At 42.6% G+C, this 17,372-nt stretch overlaps 1 protein-coding gene across 1 annotated transcript; it reads right to left on the bottom strand.

Moving 5' to 3' along the window:
• Window positions 1-522: 522 nt before the first annotated feature.
• On the bottom strand, window positions 523-17,363 carry LOC311040105 (DENN domain-containing protein 2A-like). The gene is made up of 19 exons (XM_084050178.1): window positions 17,139-17,363; window positions 15,837-16,117; window positions 15,382-15,485; window positions 13,829-13,932; window positions 13,098-13,316; window positions 11,152-11,245; window positions 10,671-10,721; window positions 10,289-10,506; window positions 9,314-9,423; window positions 7,978-8,047; window positions 7,504-7,581; window positions 6,632-6,772; window positions 5,692-5,840; window positions 3,874-4,051; window positions 3,103-3,144; window positions 2,812-2,917; window positions 1,854-2,123; window positions 1,025-1,111; window positions 523-939 (listed from the first exon to the last, which is right to left on the bottom strand). Exons 1-19 carry the CDS (start codon window positions 17,301-17,303, stop codon window positions 908-910), a joined length of 2,499 nt encoding a protein of 832 aa, XP_083906304.1. The 5' UTR covers window positions 17,304-17,363; the 3' UTR covers window positions 523-907.
• Window positions 17,364-17,372: the final 9 nt, after the last annotated feature.

Below are 17,372 nucleotides of genomic sequence, written 5' to 3'. Positions count from 1 at the left end.
CCAGTCAGGAAAGAGAACTAATGCAGGATACTGGATAAACAAGTGAAATTGGAAGATATGAAAAACAATGATTTAAAAATAAAACATTGTTTTAACAAGCAAAAAAAAAAAGAGCATTGGAACCAGAACAATATAACATTTAAGCTGATAAATGGGTTCTTTCTCCTGATTGGATGAAATTGGAATTCCTGTTTAGTAGCTAGAGCGACAGGGAGACCCCTGTTACTGAACAAAGTAGCCTACTCTATATCAATATCTGCTATAGTAATAGTCATTTGATATAGAGATAATAGAGGAAACAAAAACCTTTGTATTTTAACCCAAAAATATCACTTACAGCAGCTTTAACTGGTGGTGAATCAACAACAACAAAAGAGAGCATGCTTGTAATTATTTGAAATACTTACATAAAGTAAATAATATACCTAAGATTGCTGTGCTTTGAACCCACACTGATCGAACAGAAGTGCAGATTGTCATCTGGAGAATGGATTCTTCACTCATTAGTCCAAGTACCACTGTGTCTCCAGCAGAGAGGTCGTCTCAACCTCTGGAGCCACTAGCCAGCATTAGTGTGTCCATCAACAGATGTGAGGTCCTACAGTATTACGGAAGTGTCCTTGAGCAAGGCAGTTGAACCCCTGCCATCGTGCTCGCTCACTGTCAAATGTCTCGGAATTACTGTAACCACTTTTCAACCTGGCGTCCATATTTTGGAAATCCTTTGAAAATAGACGATCTACAAGCCATTTTCAAATGGCCCAAAGTTCAAACTAGGGCTTTAGTGGTTAACAAGTGAACGTCAAAACAAATGTTCCCCAGTCCCTGGAGCTTGTTTCCACGCTGACCGACCTCCGTGCACGGGTTGAACGACCTTCATCTCCCTACTGGTGCAGCTGTAGTGATTTCATTTCTTGGAGAGGAACTTCATCTTGTTTCCTAAAGCGTAATGGAAAATAATTAAACGTTTTCATGTAAGATTGTATTCTGACATAAGCAGTGGAGGGGAACGGAGGTTCCTTACCTAGGCCTTTCAGGAACCTGTTGACCCGACGGTGCTCGTTGTCACGAATGGACTCCAAATACTCCTGTACCCTCTGCTCAAAGAGCCCTAGAGAGAGAGAGAGAGAGAGAGAGAGAGAGAGAGAGACACAGAGAGAGACAGAGAGAGACAGAGAGAGATGTTGCAGTGATATTAATTACTTTATGTGCTGGGTAGTATAACCTATAATAATAGTATACTTAAAGAGGTGGTGCCATGGTTTGGCACTTTTTCTGTTTTTCATGTGTCTATGAGGTTGATAGAACTTAATTAAGCCCCCTGGTGGTGTTTTTATGGTGTATACTTAATGAACTGGAGGCGTGTCCACATAAAAACATAATTTTAACAATTTCTTTACACTTTTTTGAAAGAAATCTTCCTCCTAGTATAACCATAATATCTGATGATTATGTTTTAGGGGGGGGGGTCACTGAAAATCATGGCACCCCGTCTTTAATCATTTATCAGTAAATGGATGTTTATGTTTTTGCATTAATAAAATCTGCAAAGTAACTAGTAACTAAAGAAGTAATATTTGCCTTTTTTCTCTTTCTTCTTCCTTTTTACGGAATTCAAATGTGTTTCCTTTGCTTAATGTTTCATGTAAAGCTCATTGAATTGCCTTGTTGTTGAAATGTGGTATACACGTACATTTGCCTGGCCTTGCCTGGAGTAAAAGTATAAACAAATTGAAATACTCAAGTTAAGAAGAAGTTCAGCACTTGAGCGCTGCGTGAGACTCAGAGCATCTAAAACCCCCGAAAGCCTAAGAAGACCGGTCAACGACCTCTGACCCGGGTCGGTGCAGTACCTCTGACGACCCGGCGGTGGAGCTCTCTCTCCTGGATGAACCAGCCGAACATCTGGGTCTCCATGAAGACCTCCAGGAAGCGCCGCACGCTCTTGGACGACACCGACTTGCGGAAGCCCTCGCGCCGGAAGGAGCACGGCGCCGGCGAGGAGGACGAGGAGGAGTAGCCGTCCTCGCGGTCAGACACCACGAAGAGCGGGTAGTGGCCGACCAGCTCCACGAAGAAACGGACGAAGGCCTCGGACACCACGGTGCTGTCAGAGCTGGAGTCTGGGGACGGCGGTTATTTAAAAAAGAGAAAAAAATATAAATCACTTAACCTCATGAAACCTAGTGTCTTTATTTTGTGAATGTCCTAATAGGTGAACAATCAACGAAAACAGGTGAATAAAAGAAAAAATATATAGGGTCTTCAACAGGGGGTCCATGACTCCTAAGGGGCCCTCAGAGTTCTACTGCAGGGGGGCCGCAAAATTTGTTAAAGGACAAGTCTGGACTAAAATAGCAGACTACGGCGGCTTGTGCAGGACAACCAAGGCATGGATGCTTGTGTAATGACAACTAATAACGGATTTATGAATGTCGACTTCCTGTTTCCGATCTACAAGCCCACAACGCCTCGCAGCGCGAAAAAGGGCACTTCTGGTCAAGAGGGCAAAGGGCAGGTGCTCTAGCACCACCTAGAGTCTATCTGTGCACGTCCCTGTCTATATTGTCTGAATCAACTTTGTTTGTGTTCATTTATGTGCTAAAAGAGTGACTTTGAGAGCTGTTTCACTGTACAATGTGAGTGAATGAGGAGCATATTTTGAATTATCAATTTCTAATCAATGGAGCAATTATTTTAGATTTCTTGTCCACTTGTCTTGGGGTTGCATCATGGCAAGGTAACTACACAACCCAAACCTCTACCAAAGTGGTCTTGCCCTTTAATTAGCACAACACCTATTCCCCTCACCATTGGGTTGATCTCCTCTCTCATTGGCTAGCTCCCTCCTCCTCTCCAGGACATTCTCCAGGGCTGATTGGAGCTTGGAGGGCAGGATAGTGTCTTCATCTTCTAACTGCAAACAATCACACACTTATTGTCACCAGCGGTGGTAAAAGTACTCACATGTTTTACTTTGGTAAAAGTATCAATAGGCTACTGCAATGTAGATATACTCTGTTACAAGTAGAAGTCCAGTATTCAAAATATACTTGAGTAAAAATACAAAAGTATCGGCATCAGAGTGGAGACATTACACACCTGTCTGAGCAAGCGACTGTTTCCCAGGTCCACCACCAGGACCTGTGGAAGGAGACAAATTATTCAGCTTTTTTTTCCTTACCTCTGTTTTTTTTTGCATAATGTATTGTATGGTATTTGGGTCTGAGGGTCTGTAAAGCAGTTTGTGACCATCCGTTTTCATAAGAAATACCTTTGAATAAGAGTAATGTCACTTCTGTTTTGTCTCTACTTAAAAAAATATATAGTTTTCAAAAGTCCTTTTATAATGTGTTTAAATGCTCGTGTCTTGATGTTGATTGAATGTTTTTTTTTAATTTCATATAATCGAGAACAACAGAATAATCACTAAGAAAATGATCAACAGTTGCAGCCCTATTTCATACAAACCTGCTACGAGCCAAATGCCTCATTTCAGCACGATTTTAATGCGTAGATCAGCTATTTTCACTATTCATCATACGAGAAGTAGGGCTTAAAGGAGTAGTTCACCCAAAAAATGACTTATTTTCTATCAATTACACACCCTTACACAATTACAAGACTTTTACATTAGCATCTTTCTGCCGGTCATCAAATTATTGGCTCAGGAATGCGACAAAAATGAAATAAATGTCCATGAATCCAAGGCTTCATGGGGTGTGTAATTGATAGAAAATAAGATTTTTTGGGGTGAACAACTCCTTTAAGTGGTTAGCATGTTGAAAAACACGAGTGCGTGTGCGTGCGTGCGTGCGTGTGTGTGTGTGTGCGTGCGTGTATATGTATGTCAAGCCATTTGAACACTCAGACCTCCTCCAGGGGCAGGTCAGTCAGCTGGGGCAGGGAGCTGGACAGCAGGCCCACGATGAAGGGCGTGGGGGAGCACACGATGTCCAGCATGGCCGAGGGCAGCACGGGGATGTAGGTGTGCTGCCACACGAACGGGTAGAGCAGCGCCACCATGGCGTGGCAGCACTGGGACAACGTACTGCCAAGCAGGGAGCAAGAGAGAGGGCTTTCATTCTGTTGTTATAGGATATCGTCACCAGTGGTGTAAAGTGACCAAGTACATTTACTTAAGTACTGTACTTAAGTACAATTTTGAGGTACTTTTACTTTACTGGAGTATTTCCAATTGTCTGTACTTTGACTTCTACTCCACTACATCTAAGAGGCAAATATTGTACTTTTCCACTACAATTATTTGAAAACTTTAGTTACTAGTTACTTTGCAGATATAAATGATTACATTATAAAACATACATTTGCCTTTTAACCATTTTATACCTATAGGCTATTTGAAAATAGCAGATCTACAAGCTCACAACGCGTCGCGATGCGACGCGTTGTGAGCTTGTAGATCTGCTATTTTCAAACATTTTAGTACTTTTACTTTTAGCACTTTACGTTTTGATACCAATACTTTGTTACTTTTACTCAAGTAAATTTTGAATTCCAGACTTTTACCAGCGTACTTCTACATTGCATTATTGATACTTTTTGAGTACTTTTTCCACCACTGATCGTCACTGTCGGGTGGAAACCTTGTATGTCCAAAGAAACACATAATATATGTTTTATTATTTAAAAACCTTTATATAGAACTGTAAAAATAGCTCATATGCAGGCTTGCAACCCGTCGCAAGCTTGTAGATCTGCTATTTTCAATACTTCTGTGTGACACTCTTGTATGATAGGCCTAGAGAGTGTTAATTTACGGAGGGGAAAGAAAAAAAGTTAAAAGGAGATACAAGGGTTCTCTCTGACAGCAAAGATATGTCTAATGCTTGTTGTTGGGTAAAGTCAACCACATTAACCTATGTAGAAACGGAGTCCCCCAAGGCTCTATACATACTTGGCCCCCTCCCTTTTCCCTCCAGGCCAAATTGCTTTGCCAAAAATAGCCGTCCTACAAGTTTTCAACTTGGCATCATCCCTATTTTGGGCATGATGCCATTATAGGCTAAAGTTTCCAAAACATTCAGGACATTTCACTCTTACCACACGAGGGCGCTGTCAACTCAAATACTCAGTCTTTAAGACTATTCCCCATGGTATCAACATTTCCCAGGAAGGAACCCTACACGCCACATAACTCTTTAACACACGTCATCCCGTTCTGCATTCCTGTCCTGGACCGCTGTGACCCCCCCTTTATCTGGCTCTGTGACCCCCTTTCTATCTGGCTCCCACCGGGTTTATCCCCCCAAGAAAACAAACTAACTGACCCTGGTAAAGCTTTTCAACAGCAGGCTTCCCTCAGAATCTAACCCCTGTGGCAGATTCCCCCGGACTGAATTGGGACAGCCTTATAAAACCTACTATTACAGGCAGATAAAAGAATGCAGTCAAATGTCTGGACCACCCACAGTTTTAATAACTCATGATTAGCATATCTGAGTTACATATGCATTGTTGTTTTTCTGCTTGGTAAAAAATTAAAGTTTCATATGCATTAGGCCACGACCCCATTTGTGTGTGTGTGTGTGTGTGTGTGTGTGTGTGTGTGTGTGTGTGTGTGTGTGTGTGTGTGTGTGTGTGTGTGTGTGTGTGTGTGTGTGTGTGTGTGTGTGTGTGTGTGTGTGTGTGTGTGTGTGTGTGTGTGTGTGTGTGTGTGTGCGCACCTACCTGAGCTTGTCGGCGGTGAAAATGACCCTTCGCTCCAGCAGCAGAGAGCCCAGCACCTTGAAGAGCAGCCTCAGGCTCAGACAGGAGAACAGACACTCAAAGTCCACATGCTCCAGACGTGAGTCTGATGGACGACACAGCTCCATCGTCTGGGGAGACAGAGAGACACAGAGACAGGGAGACAGAGAGACACAGACACAGAGACAGGGAGACAGGGAGACAGAGAGACACAGACACCGAGACAGAGACAGGGAGACAGAGACAGAGAGACAGAGAGACAGCAACAGAGACAAAGAGAAAGAGACACAGAGACAACTGTTAGTTTGTCTGTCTGTCTGTCTGTCTGTCTGTCTGTCTGTCTGTCTGTCTGTCTGTCTGTCTGTCCGGTTGTCGGTGTGTCTGTGAACAGCTAATCTCTGTCACAGAGTGATTGATCAACTTGATACTTTGCATGCATAGACACTCCTTAGGCCAAGGAAGAACCTCCACCCCAGATGTTTCTATCGGCCTCATGGTGGCGCTATAACAGGCTGCTTTTTGGGCCATGCAGTAACTCTTAACTTGTAAGTTACAATTTCCCCTGTATTCCTCCGCCCATTTCCGCCTGACAAGCCATTTAGCATTTTGTTCAAAACACACTTTTTTGCTACTACTAGATTTTGTTCAAACTCATACAAATGAACCCCAGAAGGATCCATTTGGTTACATTTGTGCATACACATGGATAAATTAACAATGTGGATTTCACTGTGTGTATGGTGTGTTGACAGTGATGATGAAGGGAGTTATGAGGCTTGGAAATGCATTTCAAATGCAAATTGGAAATACTCCAGTAAAGTAAAAGTAACTCAAAATTGTACTTAAGTACAGTACTTGATCATGTACTTAGTTATTTTACACCACTGAAAAACCTTTGATAAAAGTCCCATGTGGGTCTCACCTCGGTGCCCGATCCAGGCAGGAAGGTTTTGATGGTGATGGTTTTTCCTGGAGCAGGAAACTGGGCCTCCATGATGGCTCTCATGAACGGCTGGACCAGCGCTGGAGACAGAGCCCTGCGTCTCTCCACCTCATCCAGTACCTGGATGGAGCACACATACTGTATAAGCAAAAAATGCACACACACACGCAGGTCCACATCCATCTATAAATTCCACCAATCGCTGTTTTGCACATGCTTTTTGTATACCCCTCTAAAGATCTGTAAAGGGCGCGCTCCCACCGCACTTTTATTTTACCTCTGGGGCAGAATCTGCCAATGCTTTGTCTGTGTAAATGCGTTTATCCGCTCTACACGACTTGCCCATTTGAAGCATAAAACTGCTGGAGGCAGGAGATTTTCCCCCTCTGTCCAATCGGGTGAGATCTGCTTGTGACATCTTCAAAGTGATCGTTTAGGCCATTCCTTTTGGGGCGCTGTGACATGAATGACTATAAAGCCCTCTTACAAGAAATGCTAAGTTAATAACAGCCACAATTCATGCAAAGGGCTCTGACTTAAAGGGATAGTTCACCCCCAAAATGACTTTTTTTCTATCGATTAGTCACCCCATGGAGACTTGAATTCATGGATATTTTTTGGTCTTTGTCGCATTCCTAAGCCAATAATTTGATGACCAGTAACGGTTGCCTACAGGTCCGCTGGTCATCACATTATTGGCTTAGGAATGCGACAAAAAAGATAAAAAAAATCCATGAATTCAAGTCTCCATATGGGGTGACTAATCGATAGAAAAAAAGAAATGTTTTGGGTGAACTATCCCTTTAAGGGGCATCCTCATGTGGATGAAGCGTTCATCAGGTTCAGTTTACCTTGGAGAACAGGTTGAAACATCCCAGGTGGCTCACAATACAGTACACCTCTGGCAGACGCTTCCCTCTACCGCTGGGCTGAGAGGGGGAGGAATAGAAGAATGATGGCAAAGAGGAAGAAGGGGGGACAAAAAGAGAACATAAATATACAATTCCATGCCCTGCAGAACATTTTGTACCGTATAAAATTGGAGCCAATAAAACACTGATGTCACACACGGTCACAGGCGTGCACGCGCACACACGCACACACGCACACACGCACTCACACACTCACACCCTCCCAGTCCAGAATCTGAGACTGCCCGCATTTTCCCACAAGTGCGTCGGCTATGTGGGCTATTTTCTTTATTTATCCAGCTGACACGTACTTGGTCACTTCCTGTCCAGTAGCTAGGGGGGGGGTTGGGGAGCCACAAATAAATAAATGCACAGGAAATGTATTAATGATGTTTTTTTTTCTTTCTTATTTACCAGTAAACGCCGGCAGTATCCGAACCTTCTGCTCCCGTCTTCGCCAGTCAAAACAAAGGAGAACATTTCACTGCACAGAAAGAGCCAAAGCAAACACACAATGTCATCGCTGTCCCCTGGAAACCTTGTACTGTAAGTCCAAAACCTTTTCAGGAAATGAGGGAGAAAAAAAGAACCTGTGTTCTAATGGATCCAATGTAGTTATTATTAGTCACACGCTCTGGTTAATAGTTTTCATGGGTTTAATATTTATAAAGACTACAGATACACTTAACCACTTTTACTTTAACCCATTGAGACCTGAAGCCGATTCTACATGTCTCCTAAAACCCAACAGAATTCTGAAAAACGTATGTTTCTATATCAGTGGTTCTCAATCTTTTTCATGTCAAGGACCCACAAAATTATATGTATTTGGCCGTGGACCCCCATCAAAATATTTTGTTCCAGGGACCCCCCAGAAGCAAATATTTGAGTTAAAAATGTTTGCTTTAAAAATATATATATATTCAAAGATTTGCACACATTTTCACGAATAGCCCAAAGTGTAAAATAATGCTTTTTAGCTCAAATCTAAAAATGACACAGTTCCAGGTCTTAATGGGTTAAAAAAAATCTTCTAAAGCACGTAGTTACTTTTGCTCAACACTGTCATACAAGCATTGTTTGACAAAGAAAAACATTCAAAGTTGAAATATGGAGACACAAGGTTTCTGCCCGTAGGCAACGATACACATCTGTGGCTGTAATTAATAGGAATGACATACAGCAGGCGTGTCATTTGGGGCCCCAGGGGATGGGAAATGCTGCCCCCTAGCGTTCACATTTATCCTCAAAATCTGTTATTTGATGCATAGTTTCTCCACCTCACTCCAAGTCACTTTTTTTGCCACCCTGTATGTTTTTGTTTAGTTTTTTCTTTCTGAAATGATGCCTCTGTCTCAAAGTGTCAAAATGTACCTTTAAGAGAGAGAGAGAGAGAGAGAGAGAGAGAGAGAGAGAGAGAGAGAGAGAGAGAGAGAGAGAGAGAGAGAGAGAGAGAGAGAGAGAGAGAGAGAGAGAGAGAGGCAGAGAGAGGCAAAGACAGAGAGAGAGAGGCAGAGAGAGAGACAACCTTGACATTTGGTTGCGAACCTTTCCCAATGGGAACTGACAGCCCACCAGCTTAAAGAGGTACACAAAAACAATAATTCACGTACCCAACATAATCATTGTATTACTTTTGAGGAAAAGCAATAATTGTATTTTTTGCTGTGGATGTATTATTGTCTCTTTATATTAATCGTCTACCTAAAAATGTTAACAATATGACCTTGAAGCTTAACATGGACCTCACCTGGGGTAGCTCTCTACAGGCTGCCAGTCTTTGGCGTCAGGGAAACAGAACTGAGGGATGATCCTCAACTGGTCTTCTGTCTCCCTCATGAACTTAAAGCTGCGTTCCAACTGAACAAAACAAATACGGAAGGGATTAGTTATCAGCCAATCTGTGGGAGAGAAAACATACCGATGTCTCCATCCACTGAAGTGCTGCACATCCTTTACAAAAGAGAACACAAACCAAAGGAAGTTAATCATTTTGTCTTTTGAATATAGAGCATTGTCAGCATAATCTTTAAGCTATACCTCACATTCATAGCATGGCTAATTGTGTGCTACCAATCATTTTCTCATGAGGAGACAATTCCAGTTATCATGCAAATCGTTCAAGACAGTGGTAGAAAGTAACTTGAGTACTGTACTTAAGTATAATTTTGAGGTATTTGTATTTCCAAATTCTGATTACTTCTACTCCACTACATCTCAGAGACAAATATTATACTTTTACTCCACTACAATTATTTGAAAACTTTATTTACTAGTTACTTTGTAGATTGATTATTATTACAAAACCTACATTAACCACTTCAGCCCTATATATTTCGGCCATTTGAAAATAGCCGATTTACAAACTCACAATGCGTCACAATGCGACGCATTGCGAGCTTGTAGATCTGCTATTTTCAAAAGATTTTTATACATTTGAACACTTGAAATGGGACATTCTGCATAATGAGTACTTTTACTTTTGGTACTTTAAGTACATTTTGATGCCAATACTTTTGTACTTTTACTCAAAAATAAATTTTGAATTCCGGACTTTTACTTTACTTTTACTTTTTACTATGCATATTCTACATTGCAGTAATGATACTTTTACTTAAATAAAAAATTGTGAGTACTTTTTCCACCACTAGTTCAAGAGCAATTTACAGTTACAGTAGCGAGAATGCATAAAAGTATCAACACTTGTTCCGTCTCGGCTCCTAACCTTCACAGGGAACTGCTGTGTGACCTCCGGCAGGTAGGGGCCGCCAGCCTTGGGCCTGTGCAGCGACACCACCAGGAAGTACTCAAAGAGCTGCCGCTGAAGGAGCTCCTGTTTGAGTGTTTTGTCCAGAGTGCCGGGCCTGGTGTTGTTGTGGTGGACCTGGCTCTGGTTGGGCTGGCTCAGGATGGACTGGACCGACACCAAACGCTGCCGCTCTGCTGCCGGGGCGAAAGGGAGGTGAGTGACTTTTGTAACGCTGGATCTCTGATGATATTTCACACTTAAAGGGATAGTTCACCCCCAAAATGACTTTTTTTCTATCAATTAGTCACCCACGGGGCTCTTACACTGTTGCAGGCAGATAGCATTGTCATACTAATACCTTTCATCCTCTCCTCCACCTCGCTCTCTGAGTCACTGTTGTCATCTGTAACTGCAAAGATACACATGGAGAATTGAGCTGGTGAAAAGACCCCACCAAACATTGAAACAGTGTAACACAGGGGTCTTCAACAGGGGGTCCTCGTGCTGCGAGGCGTTGTGCGCTTGTAGATCTGCTATTTTTGGCAAAGTGGTTTAGTATAGGGGGTGAAAAAGAGCAGACTAAGTACAGAGTGAAAGGTCAGGTATACTAAGTATTGTTTAAGTACATGGTTAAATGTCTGGAAATACACATTATCATGAATCCAACATGAGTGCTGTGAAACAAGTCTATGAAGCAAGTCTAAGAAATCCATGAAAAAAATGAATATTCTATACAATATATAATGGGGGTCCCTGCTTTATCTTGCTCTCAGCCAAGGGGTCCTTGGCCTGAAAAGGTTGAAGACCCCTGGTGTAACTGATTATCATCATGTTCTCACCTCTCCCTGAGCTGGTCTCTGCATAATGGTACACTCTTCTCAGATGCTTCTTCCCAATGCGAGCCTCAAAGATACTGTTGATTTTCAGTACAACCTGTTGACATGAGTTGATGTAAATCGGCGGTTCTCACAATTTTTCATATCAAGGACCCCCCGAAATGTATTTGGCTGCAGACCCCTATCTGAAAAGATGTTGTGCAGGTAACCCCACAAGAGACAATTTGTGTTGAAAATAACTGATCACGGTGCTTTGCATCACGGTCCGTTATGAGCTTGTAGATTGGCCATTTTCGAATAGCCGAAGTATAAAAATAGTTTTGTGCTTAAACTTATTTTGATGCTATATTAACTCATTTTGCTGGGGGCCCTCTTGGGACCTCTTAAAGAGCACAAGGGCGCACCCAGACCCCACTTTGAGAACCCCTGATATAAATAACGCATACATTCATACTGTACACATAATTGATGCTGTTCTGATCCCATCTGTAGTTGATTTCTGTTCTTTTATATGCCATCATAGCACACACACAGACGCGCGCGCGTGCACACACACACACACACACACACACACACACACACACACACACACACACACACACACGTATATTATTAACACTAATACACAAGCCCAGGTGTAGGAAAATGTAGCATATTTTCCAAGGACACGTATCAACAACCTCCTGTAAATAACATTTTTTGGAGGGAACTACGGTGATACTTGGAGACCATGTTGGAAAGTTGACTGTCATGATGATTTGTTTTCTTTTTCTGATACAGTACCAGTGATATAAATATCTCATTACCCATGATGAGTGAATGACGCGTTTGGAAGCTATACAGAGGAATCTTGGCTGACATTCTGGGTCTGGGACCGAATCCAGTGTAATTCAGTTTAGGAATGCCAAAGTCACTGCACGGTAAAATCTATGTTAACCAATTAAGACCGGGGATGCATCTGTGTGTCATTTTTAGATATGTTTGGCTATATCTTTAAAAATCGTGAAAATTTGTGTAAAAATAAATAAATTGTGTCTTAAAGCGAGTTTTTTTTCTTTTACTTATGTTGCTATATATCATTGGACATTTTTCATGCCAAGGACCCCCAAAATGATATGTATTTCTCTGCGGACCCCCCCATCTCAAAATATTTTGTTCCAGGGACCCCCAGAAGCAAAGATTTGAGTTAAAATGTATATATATTATTAAAGATTTGCACAAATATTTAACGATTTTTCAAAAATAGCACATCTACAAGCTCATGTGCACTATGAGCTTGTATCTGCTATTTTTGAATAGCCAAAGGAATCAAAAAATAACACACTTTCCCGGTCTTAATGGGTTAATTTACCCGTGTGTAACTCCAACAGTGTACAAAAGTAACCCTTTGGTTACACTTGTACACTCTTGTGTACACACGCATGCACTGCACAATGTGTTGTTGTGAGCTTGTAGATCTGCTATTTTTGGTGCCTCAACTAAGCATGACTCGGGCATAACACCAATCCCTAAAACTTAACCTAAATCATTGGTTCTCAAAGTGGGGTCCGGGGACCCCTAGGGGTCCTTGAGGGAGTTTCAGGGGGTCCCCAGCTAAATGATAGATTAGGCACCAAATGGACCCTTATGGGTCTGTAACTCTGAGAGTGTACAAATGGAACCAAATGGACCCGTTGGGTCCATTTGGTTCCATTTGTACACTCTCAGAGTTACATTAACATAGATTTTACAACATAAATTGGGGTCCAAGAGATAGAAATGCCATTAAATGGGGATCCATAGCCCTAATGCGTGTCAAACTGGGGGTCCTTGAAATTTAAATGATTGAGAATCACTGCAAGAGCCGTAAAAACTCTTCTCTTATGGCGGTCCCTGGCATATCTTTTCAAATTGGGGTCCGCGGGCTAATAAGTCTCAATTTGGGAGCAAACGCACACACGCACGCGTACCGTTGGTATCCTGCGGCATGTTCTGGTGTATGCGTCTCCGGGGGGCCAGGAGGAGGCTGTGTTTTCGGGGCTGGTGCAGGGGGTGGAAGGGGGGCTGAGCTGGGGGGGAGAGGGCAGCCCCCCGGTGCTGCGGGTGCGCTGGTGCTGGTTGACCCTGCGGAGGTCCAGCAGCTTGAAACTCCGGTTGGAGTTCTGCCTGAAGAAGCCCGGCCTGGAAGCCTGCACACAGTCAAATCCTGAGTGTTAATATAACTCCCATTTGTACACTCTCTGAGTTACAAATGGATAAATTAACAGAATGTAGGGATCATATCGTTGTAGGAAGGAGATTCTTTGTGTCTCCTACCGGAACCGCTGCGGTCATCAAATTATTGGCTTAGGAATGCGACAAAAACAAAAAAATATATAGTCTCCATGGGGTGACTAATCGATAGGAAAAAAGTCATTTTGGGGGTGAACTATCCCTTAAATACTACAGCCTTACAGTAAAGTAATGTGTAGTATCAAAAGTAGCAGTCACAACCTCGAAACACGATGTGTTTTGAGCTTGTCGATCTGCTACCTTTGCTATTTTTTTATTTGAATCCTTAATGGTGGTGTTATAGCATGTTTAGCACGCTGACCTTAATGGTGGTGTTATAGCATGTTTAGCACGCTGACCTTAATGGTGGTGTTATAGCATGTTTATTAGCATGCTGACCTTAATGGTGGTGTTATAGCATGTTTAGCACGCTGACCTTAATGGTGGTGTCGGCGCCAGGAGAGGAGGGCAGGGACTGCTGGGAACTCTGACTGTCCACCTCGATGTCCTCGTATGGGTTCTCTTTAGACGAGTCTGTAGAAAGACAAGCGGAAGGGGGAAATATAATGTTCAACTCATCGTTGCTGTCGGGCAGAAACCTTGTATCTCCATACTTCAACCTCTTATGTTTTTTTGCTGTAAATTAATGCCCTACTTCGCCGTACAACAGCGTGGCCCAAAATAGCCAAAATAGCCGACACGTTTTTGGAAACATTTTGAAAGTGAAAGTGGTCTGTCTATGAGTTTTTTATAAATATTGGACCAGCGAAAGGTATTAAAAAAAAGAGCTTGTAGCTAAATAATAACTAAATTGGATCCATTGGAAAAAAATATAATAATAATAGTTTTGGACATATAGGTTCCCACCCCACAGCAATGTCATGTCGTTCATGTTTTCTTTCCAATCATTGTTTATGATTGTTTTCCTGCATTTAAAACGACATATCGCTGTTCTCACAGTGGCTCTGCTGGGGGACCCCAAGGGTCCTGGAGGATTTCCCAGGACGTTTACAAAAAAAATATGTATAGCAGGGCTCTTCAACGTTTTCAGCCCAAGGACCCCCTCTCCGAGAGACAGATGAGGCAGGGACCCCCACTATATATTGCATAAAATTGTGTTGCAGAGTAAAGCTTTTCATAGATGTTGTATTCATGTTACTGTGTATTTTCAGACATATAACCACTTAAACCGTCAATACTTGGTAAACTTTCACTCTGTACTTAGTTTGCTCTTTTTCCCCCTTACCTCTCTTTGCTGAAAATAGCAGATCTACAAGCTTGTGAGCTTGTAGATCGGCTATTTTCGGCTAAAGTTGTCCTTAGAATAGGGATGCTAGCGGGTTCAAGTTGAAATGTAAAAAACTAAGTTCCTATCACACAATGATTTGGTGGACCCCCTGTAGTACCTCTGAGGACCCCCTAGGGGTCCCGGACCCCCTGTTGAAGACCCCTGATGTATAGCCTACAGAAAATGATCTGCTTCTATTTTGTTTCCTCGTCAAACTGATGACAAAACTATCTATTTGTAACATCTATGTTGGGGTCCCCAGTGAAACGCTTTCAGAACACTTATATAATTGGCCTACAATACACACAGTGTTTATGAGTGACATGGGCATTGTGTTAGCACTGTATACATACAGTATAGAAATATAACAGTACAAGAGTGCTGTGGAAAAAGTAGCAAGAATAGCAGATCTACAAGCTCTGAGCTTGTGAATTGATCATCTCAGATGAGCTTAGAAACACACAAGTGAAAGTGATAGTGGTTAACTGTGTCTGTGGGTTTTATAAATATTGAACCAATCAAAAGTATTATTACTGTAACAAGAGCGTGTGACTAAATAATTAGAATAGGACACAATACAGTGGAGTGCAACAAAACAAAGTAGAAATCAGGCTGAGGATTTTTGCTGTGTAGCAGAGAGGTTAAAGGTGAGGGTTTTTGCTGTGTAGCAGAGTGGTTAAAGAGAGGTTTCTGACCGGGTATGACTTCATAGTGATGCTCCAGTGACAGTCTACGAGAGAAAAGCAGACCGCTGGACGAATGATGAGACTCTGGCAGGTCTTCAGACTCGTAGGATTTCCTGACACAGTGGGGAAAAAAGTATTAGCAGGGTTGGTGGACTGGGAATTAAAATGCACCTATATAATAGCACCGACATTTATACTGCCGAGCCTGTTTTAGGCAGGGGAAGATATTAGACTTTGAGCTTCAGGCAGAACTACTTGTCAACCAATAGGTGTTCTACCCATACTGTAACAGTATTTCTACATTGCAATATTGATACTTTTACTTAAGCAAAAAATGTGAGTACTTTTTCCACCACTGCCAACCCAGTTCTTTACACCTGTAATCACACCTGTGATGTGACAATAATGGGAAAACTATATGTAACACTTTTTCACCCTCGGCATTCAGTCTCTCCCTCCTATACCTGTTGGTGATGTTGTCCCGGTAGCGGCCGCCCCGGGGTCTCTTGTAGCCCCCGGCGGGGGGCTGTGACGGGGCAGGTGGGGGCGAGATGGAGGGCAGTGGGGGGAGGTTCCTCCCGCCGGGGAGGGCGGGGTGCTGGAAGGTGCGCTGGGGCTTTGGGAGCGGGTTGATGGGTGGAGAGCCCGGCTCGGTGTAGAGGTGCTGACCCCTACGCCGGCCCTGGTCCCGGGCCTCACCGCAGGGACTGATCATGGACTCTATCTCCTTCCTCTTGGCCTCCACCTGCAGAGGAAGATTTGTTTAAAAAAAATTATAATTGACCCATTGAGACCTGGGACGCATTTGTGTCATTTCTTTATTTGAGCTAAAAAGCATTATTTTACACTTTGGCTATTCAAAAATAGCATATCTACAAGCTCGTAGCGCGGCACCGAGTGCCGCGCTACGAGCTTGTGAAAAATCGTGAAAATGTGTGCAAATTGAATATTTACATTATTTTAAAGCAAACATTTTTAACTCAAATCTTTGCTTCTGGGGGTCCCTGGAACCAAACATTTTGAGATGGGGGTCGGCGGCCAAAAGTTTGAGCACCACGGATATAGACAAATACGTTTTTCAGAAAATTGTTGGGATAGAAGATATTTGTAGAATCGGCTTCAGGTCTTAAAGGGTTAAAAACAGAAGAGAGGAGAGGACCTTTTCTTAACTACTTAACCAATTCAATCCGGGAACGCATCTGTGTCATTTTAGATTTCTTTGGCTGTTGAAAAATAGCAGATCTACAAGCTCATGAGCTTGTAGATATGCTATTTTTGAAAAAAATCTTGAAAATATGTGCAAACATATATTTTTAAGCCAACATTTGTAACTCAAATCTTTGCTTCTTGGGGTCCCTGGAACAAAATATCTTACAAATGTTTAAAACATTTATATTCAAAGGCTTTTCAAAAAATAGCAGATCTACAAGCTCATAGCGCGGCACTCGGTGCCGCACTATGAGCTTGTAGATCTGCTATTTTTGAATGGCCAAAGAAATCTTAAAATGACACAGATGCGTTCCCGGATTGAATGGGTTAAGCTCTAGTCTACTGTATACTTCTTCGTACAACAAATAGCAAAAATGATTGATCTACAAGCTCACCTCGCATCGTGACGCGTAGTGAGCTTGTAGATCGACTATTTACACCATTTTTGAATATAAAAAAAGAACTTTTTTTTTTTTTTTTTTGACTAGACAATATATGAATGATTAAGGCGGGGGGGATATCAAAAGCCGAGGCATGGATCACCCCCCAGCCATCACCTGTCTGTCCCTGCTCGGTGGGCAGAAGTAGTTCCCCAGTTCGGCCGGGGTCTTGCTGTGGTTCTGTGCATTATTCTGCTCTAGTTTCCGGAACAGGGTGAACACCGCCCTCTTCTCCTGGTCGCTGCGCTCCGCCATCCTCCTGCCATCGCTCTTCTTCAGCATCCCCGTCGGCTGGTCAGCGGCCTCCACCGGCGTACCGGGTCTTGGATCCACAAGATTTCCTACATTTAA

This window comes from Gymnoscopelus microlampas (assembly GCF_963454915.1).
Source record: "Gymnoscopelus microlampas genome assembly, chromosome: 23".
Lineage (NCBI taxonomy): Eukaryota > Metazoa > Chordata > Actinopteri > Myctophiformes > Myctophidae > Gymnoscopelus > Gymnoscopelus microlampas.
This window is presented reverse-complemented; position numbering and strand designations above follow the sequence as displayed.

Excerpts from the sequence above, each read along its gene's own strand:
- LOC311040105 (XM_084050178.1), bottom strand. The coding sequence starts at position 17,303 with ATGCTGAAGAAGAGCGATGGCAGGAGGATGGCGGAGCGCAGCGACCAG. Across the intron at positions 11,246-13,097 it reads CATGCCGCAGGATACCAACG|GTTGTACTGAAAATCAACAG; the intron begins GTACGCGTGCGT and ends TCATGTCAACAG. Across the intron at positions 5,841-6,631 it reads TGCCTGGATCGGGCACCGAG|ACGATGGAGCTGTGTCGTCC; the intron begins GTGAGACCCACA and ends CTGTCTCCCCAG.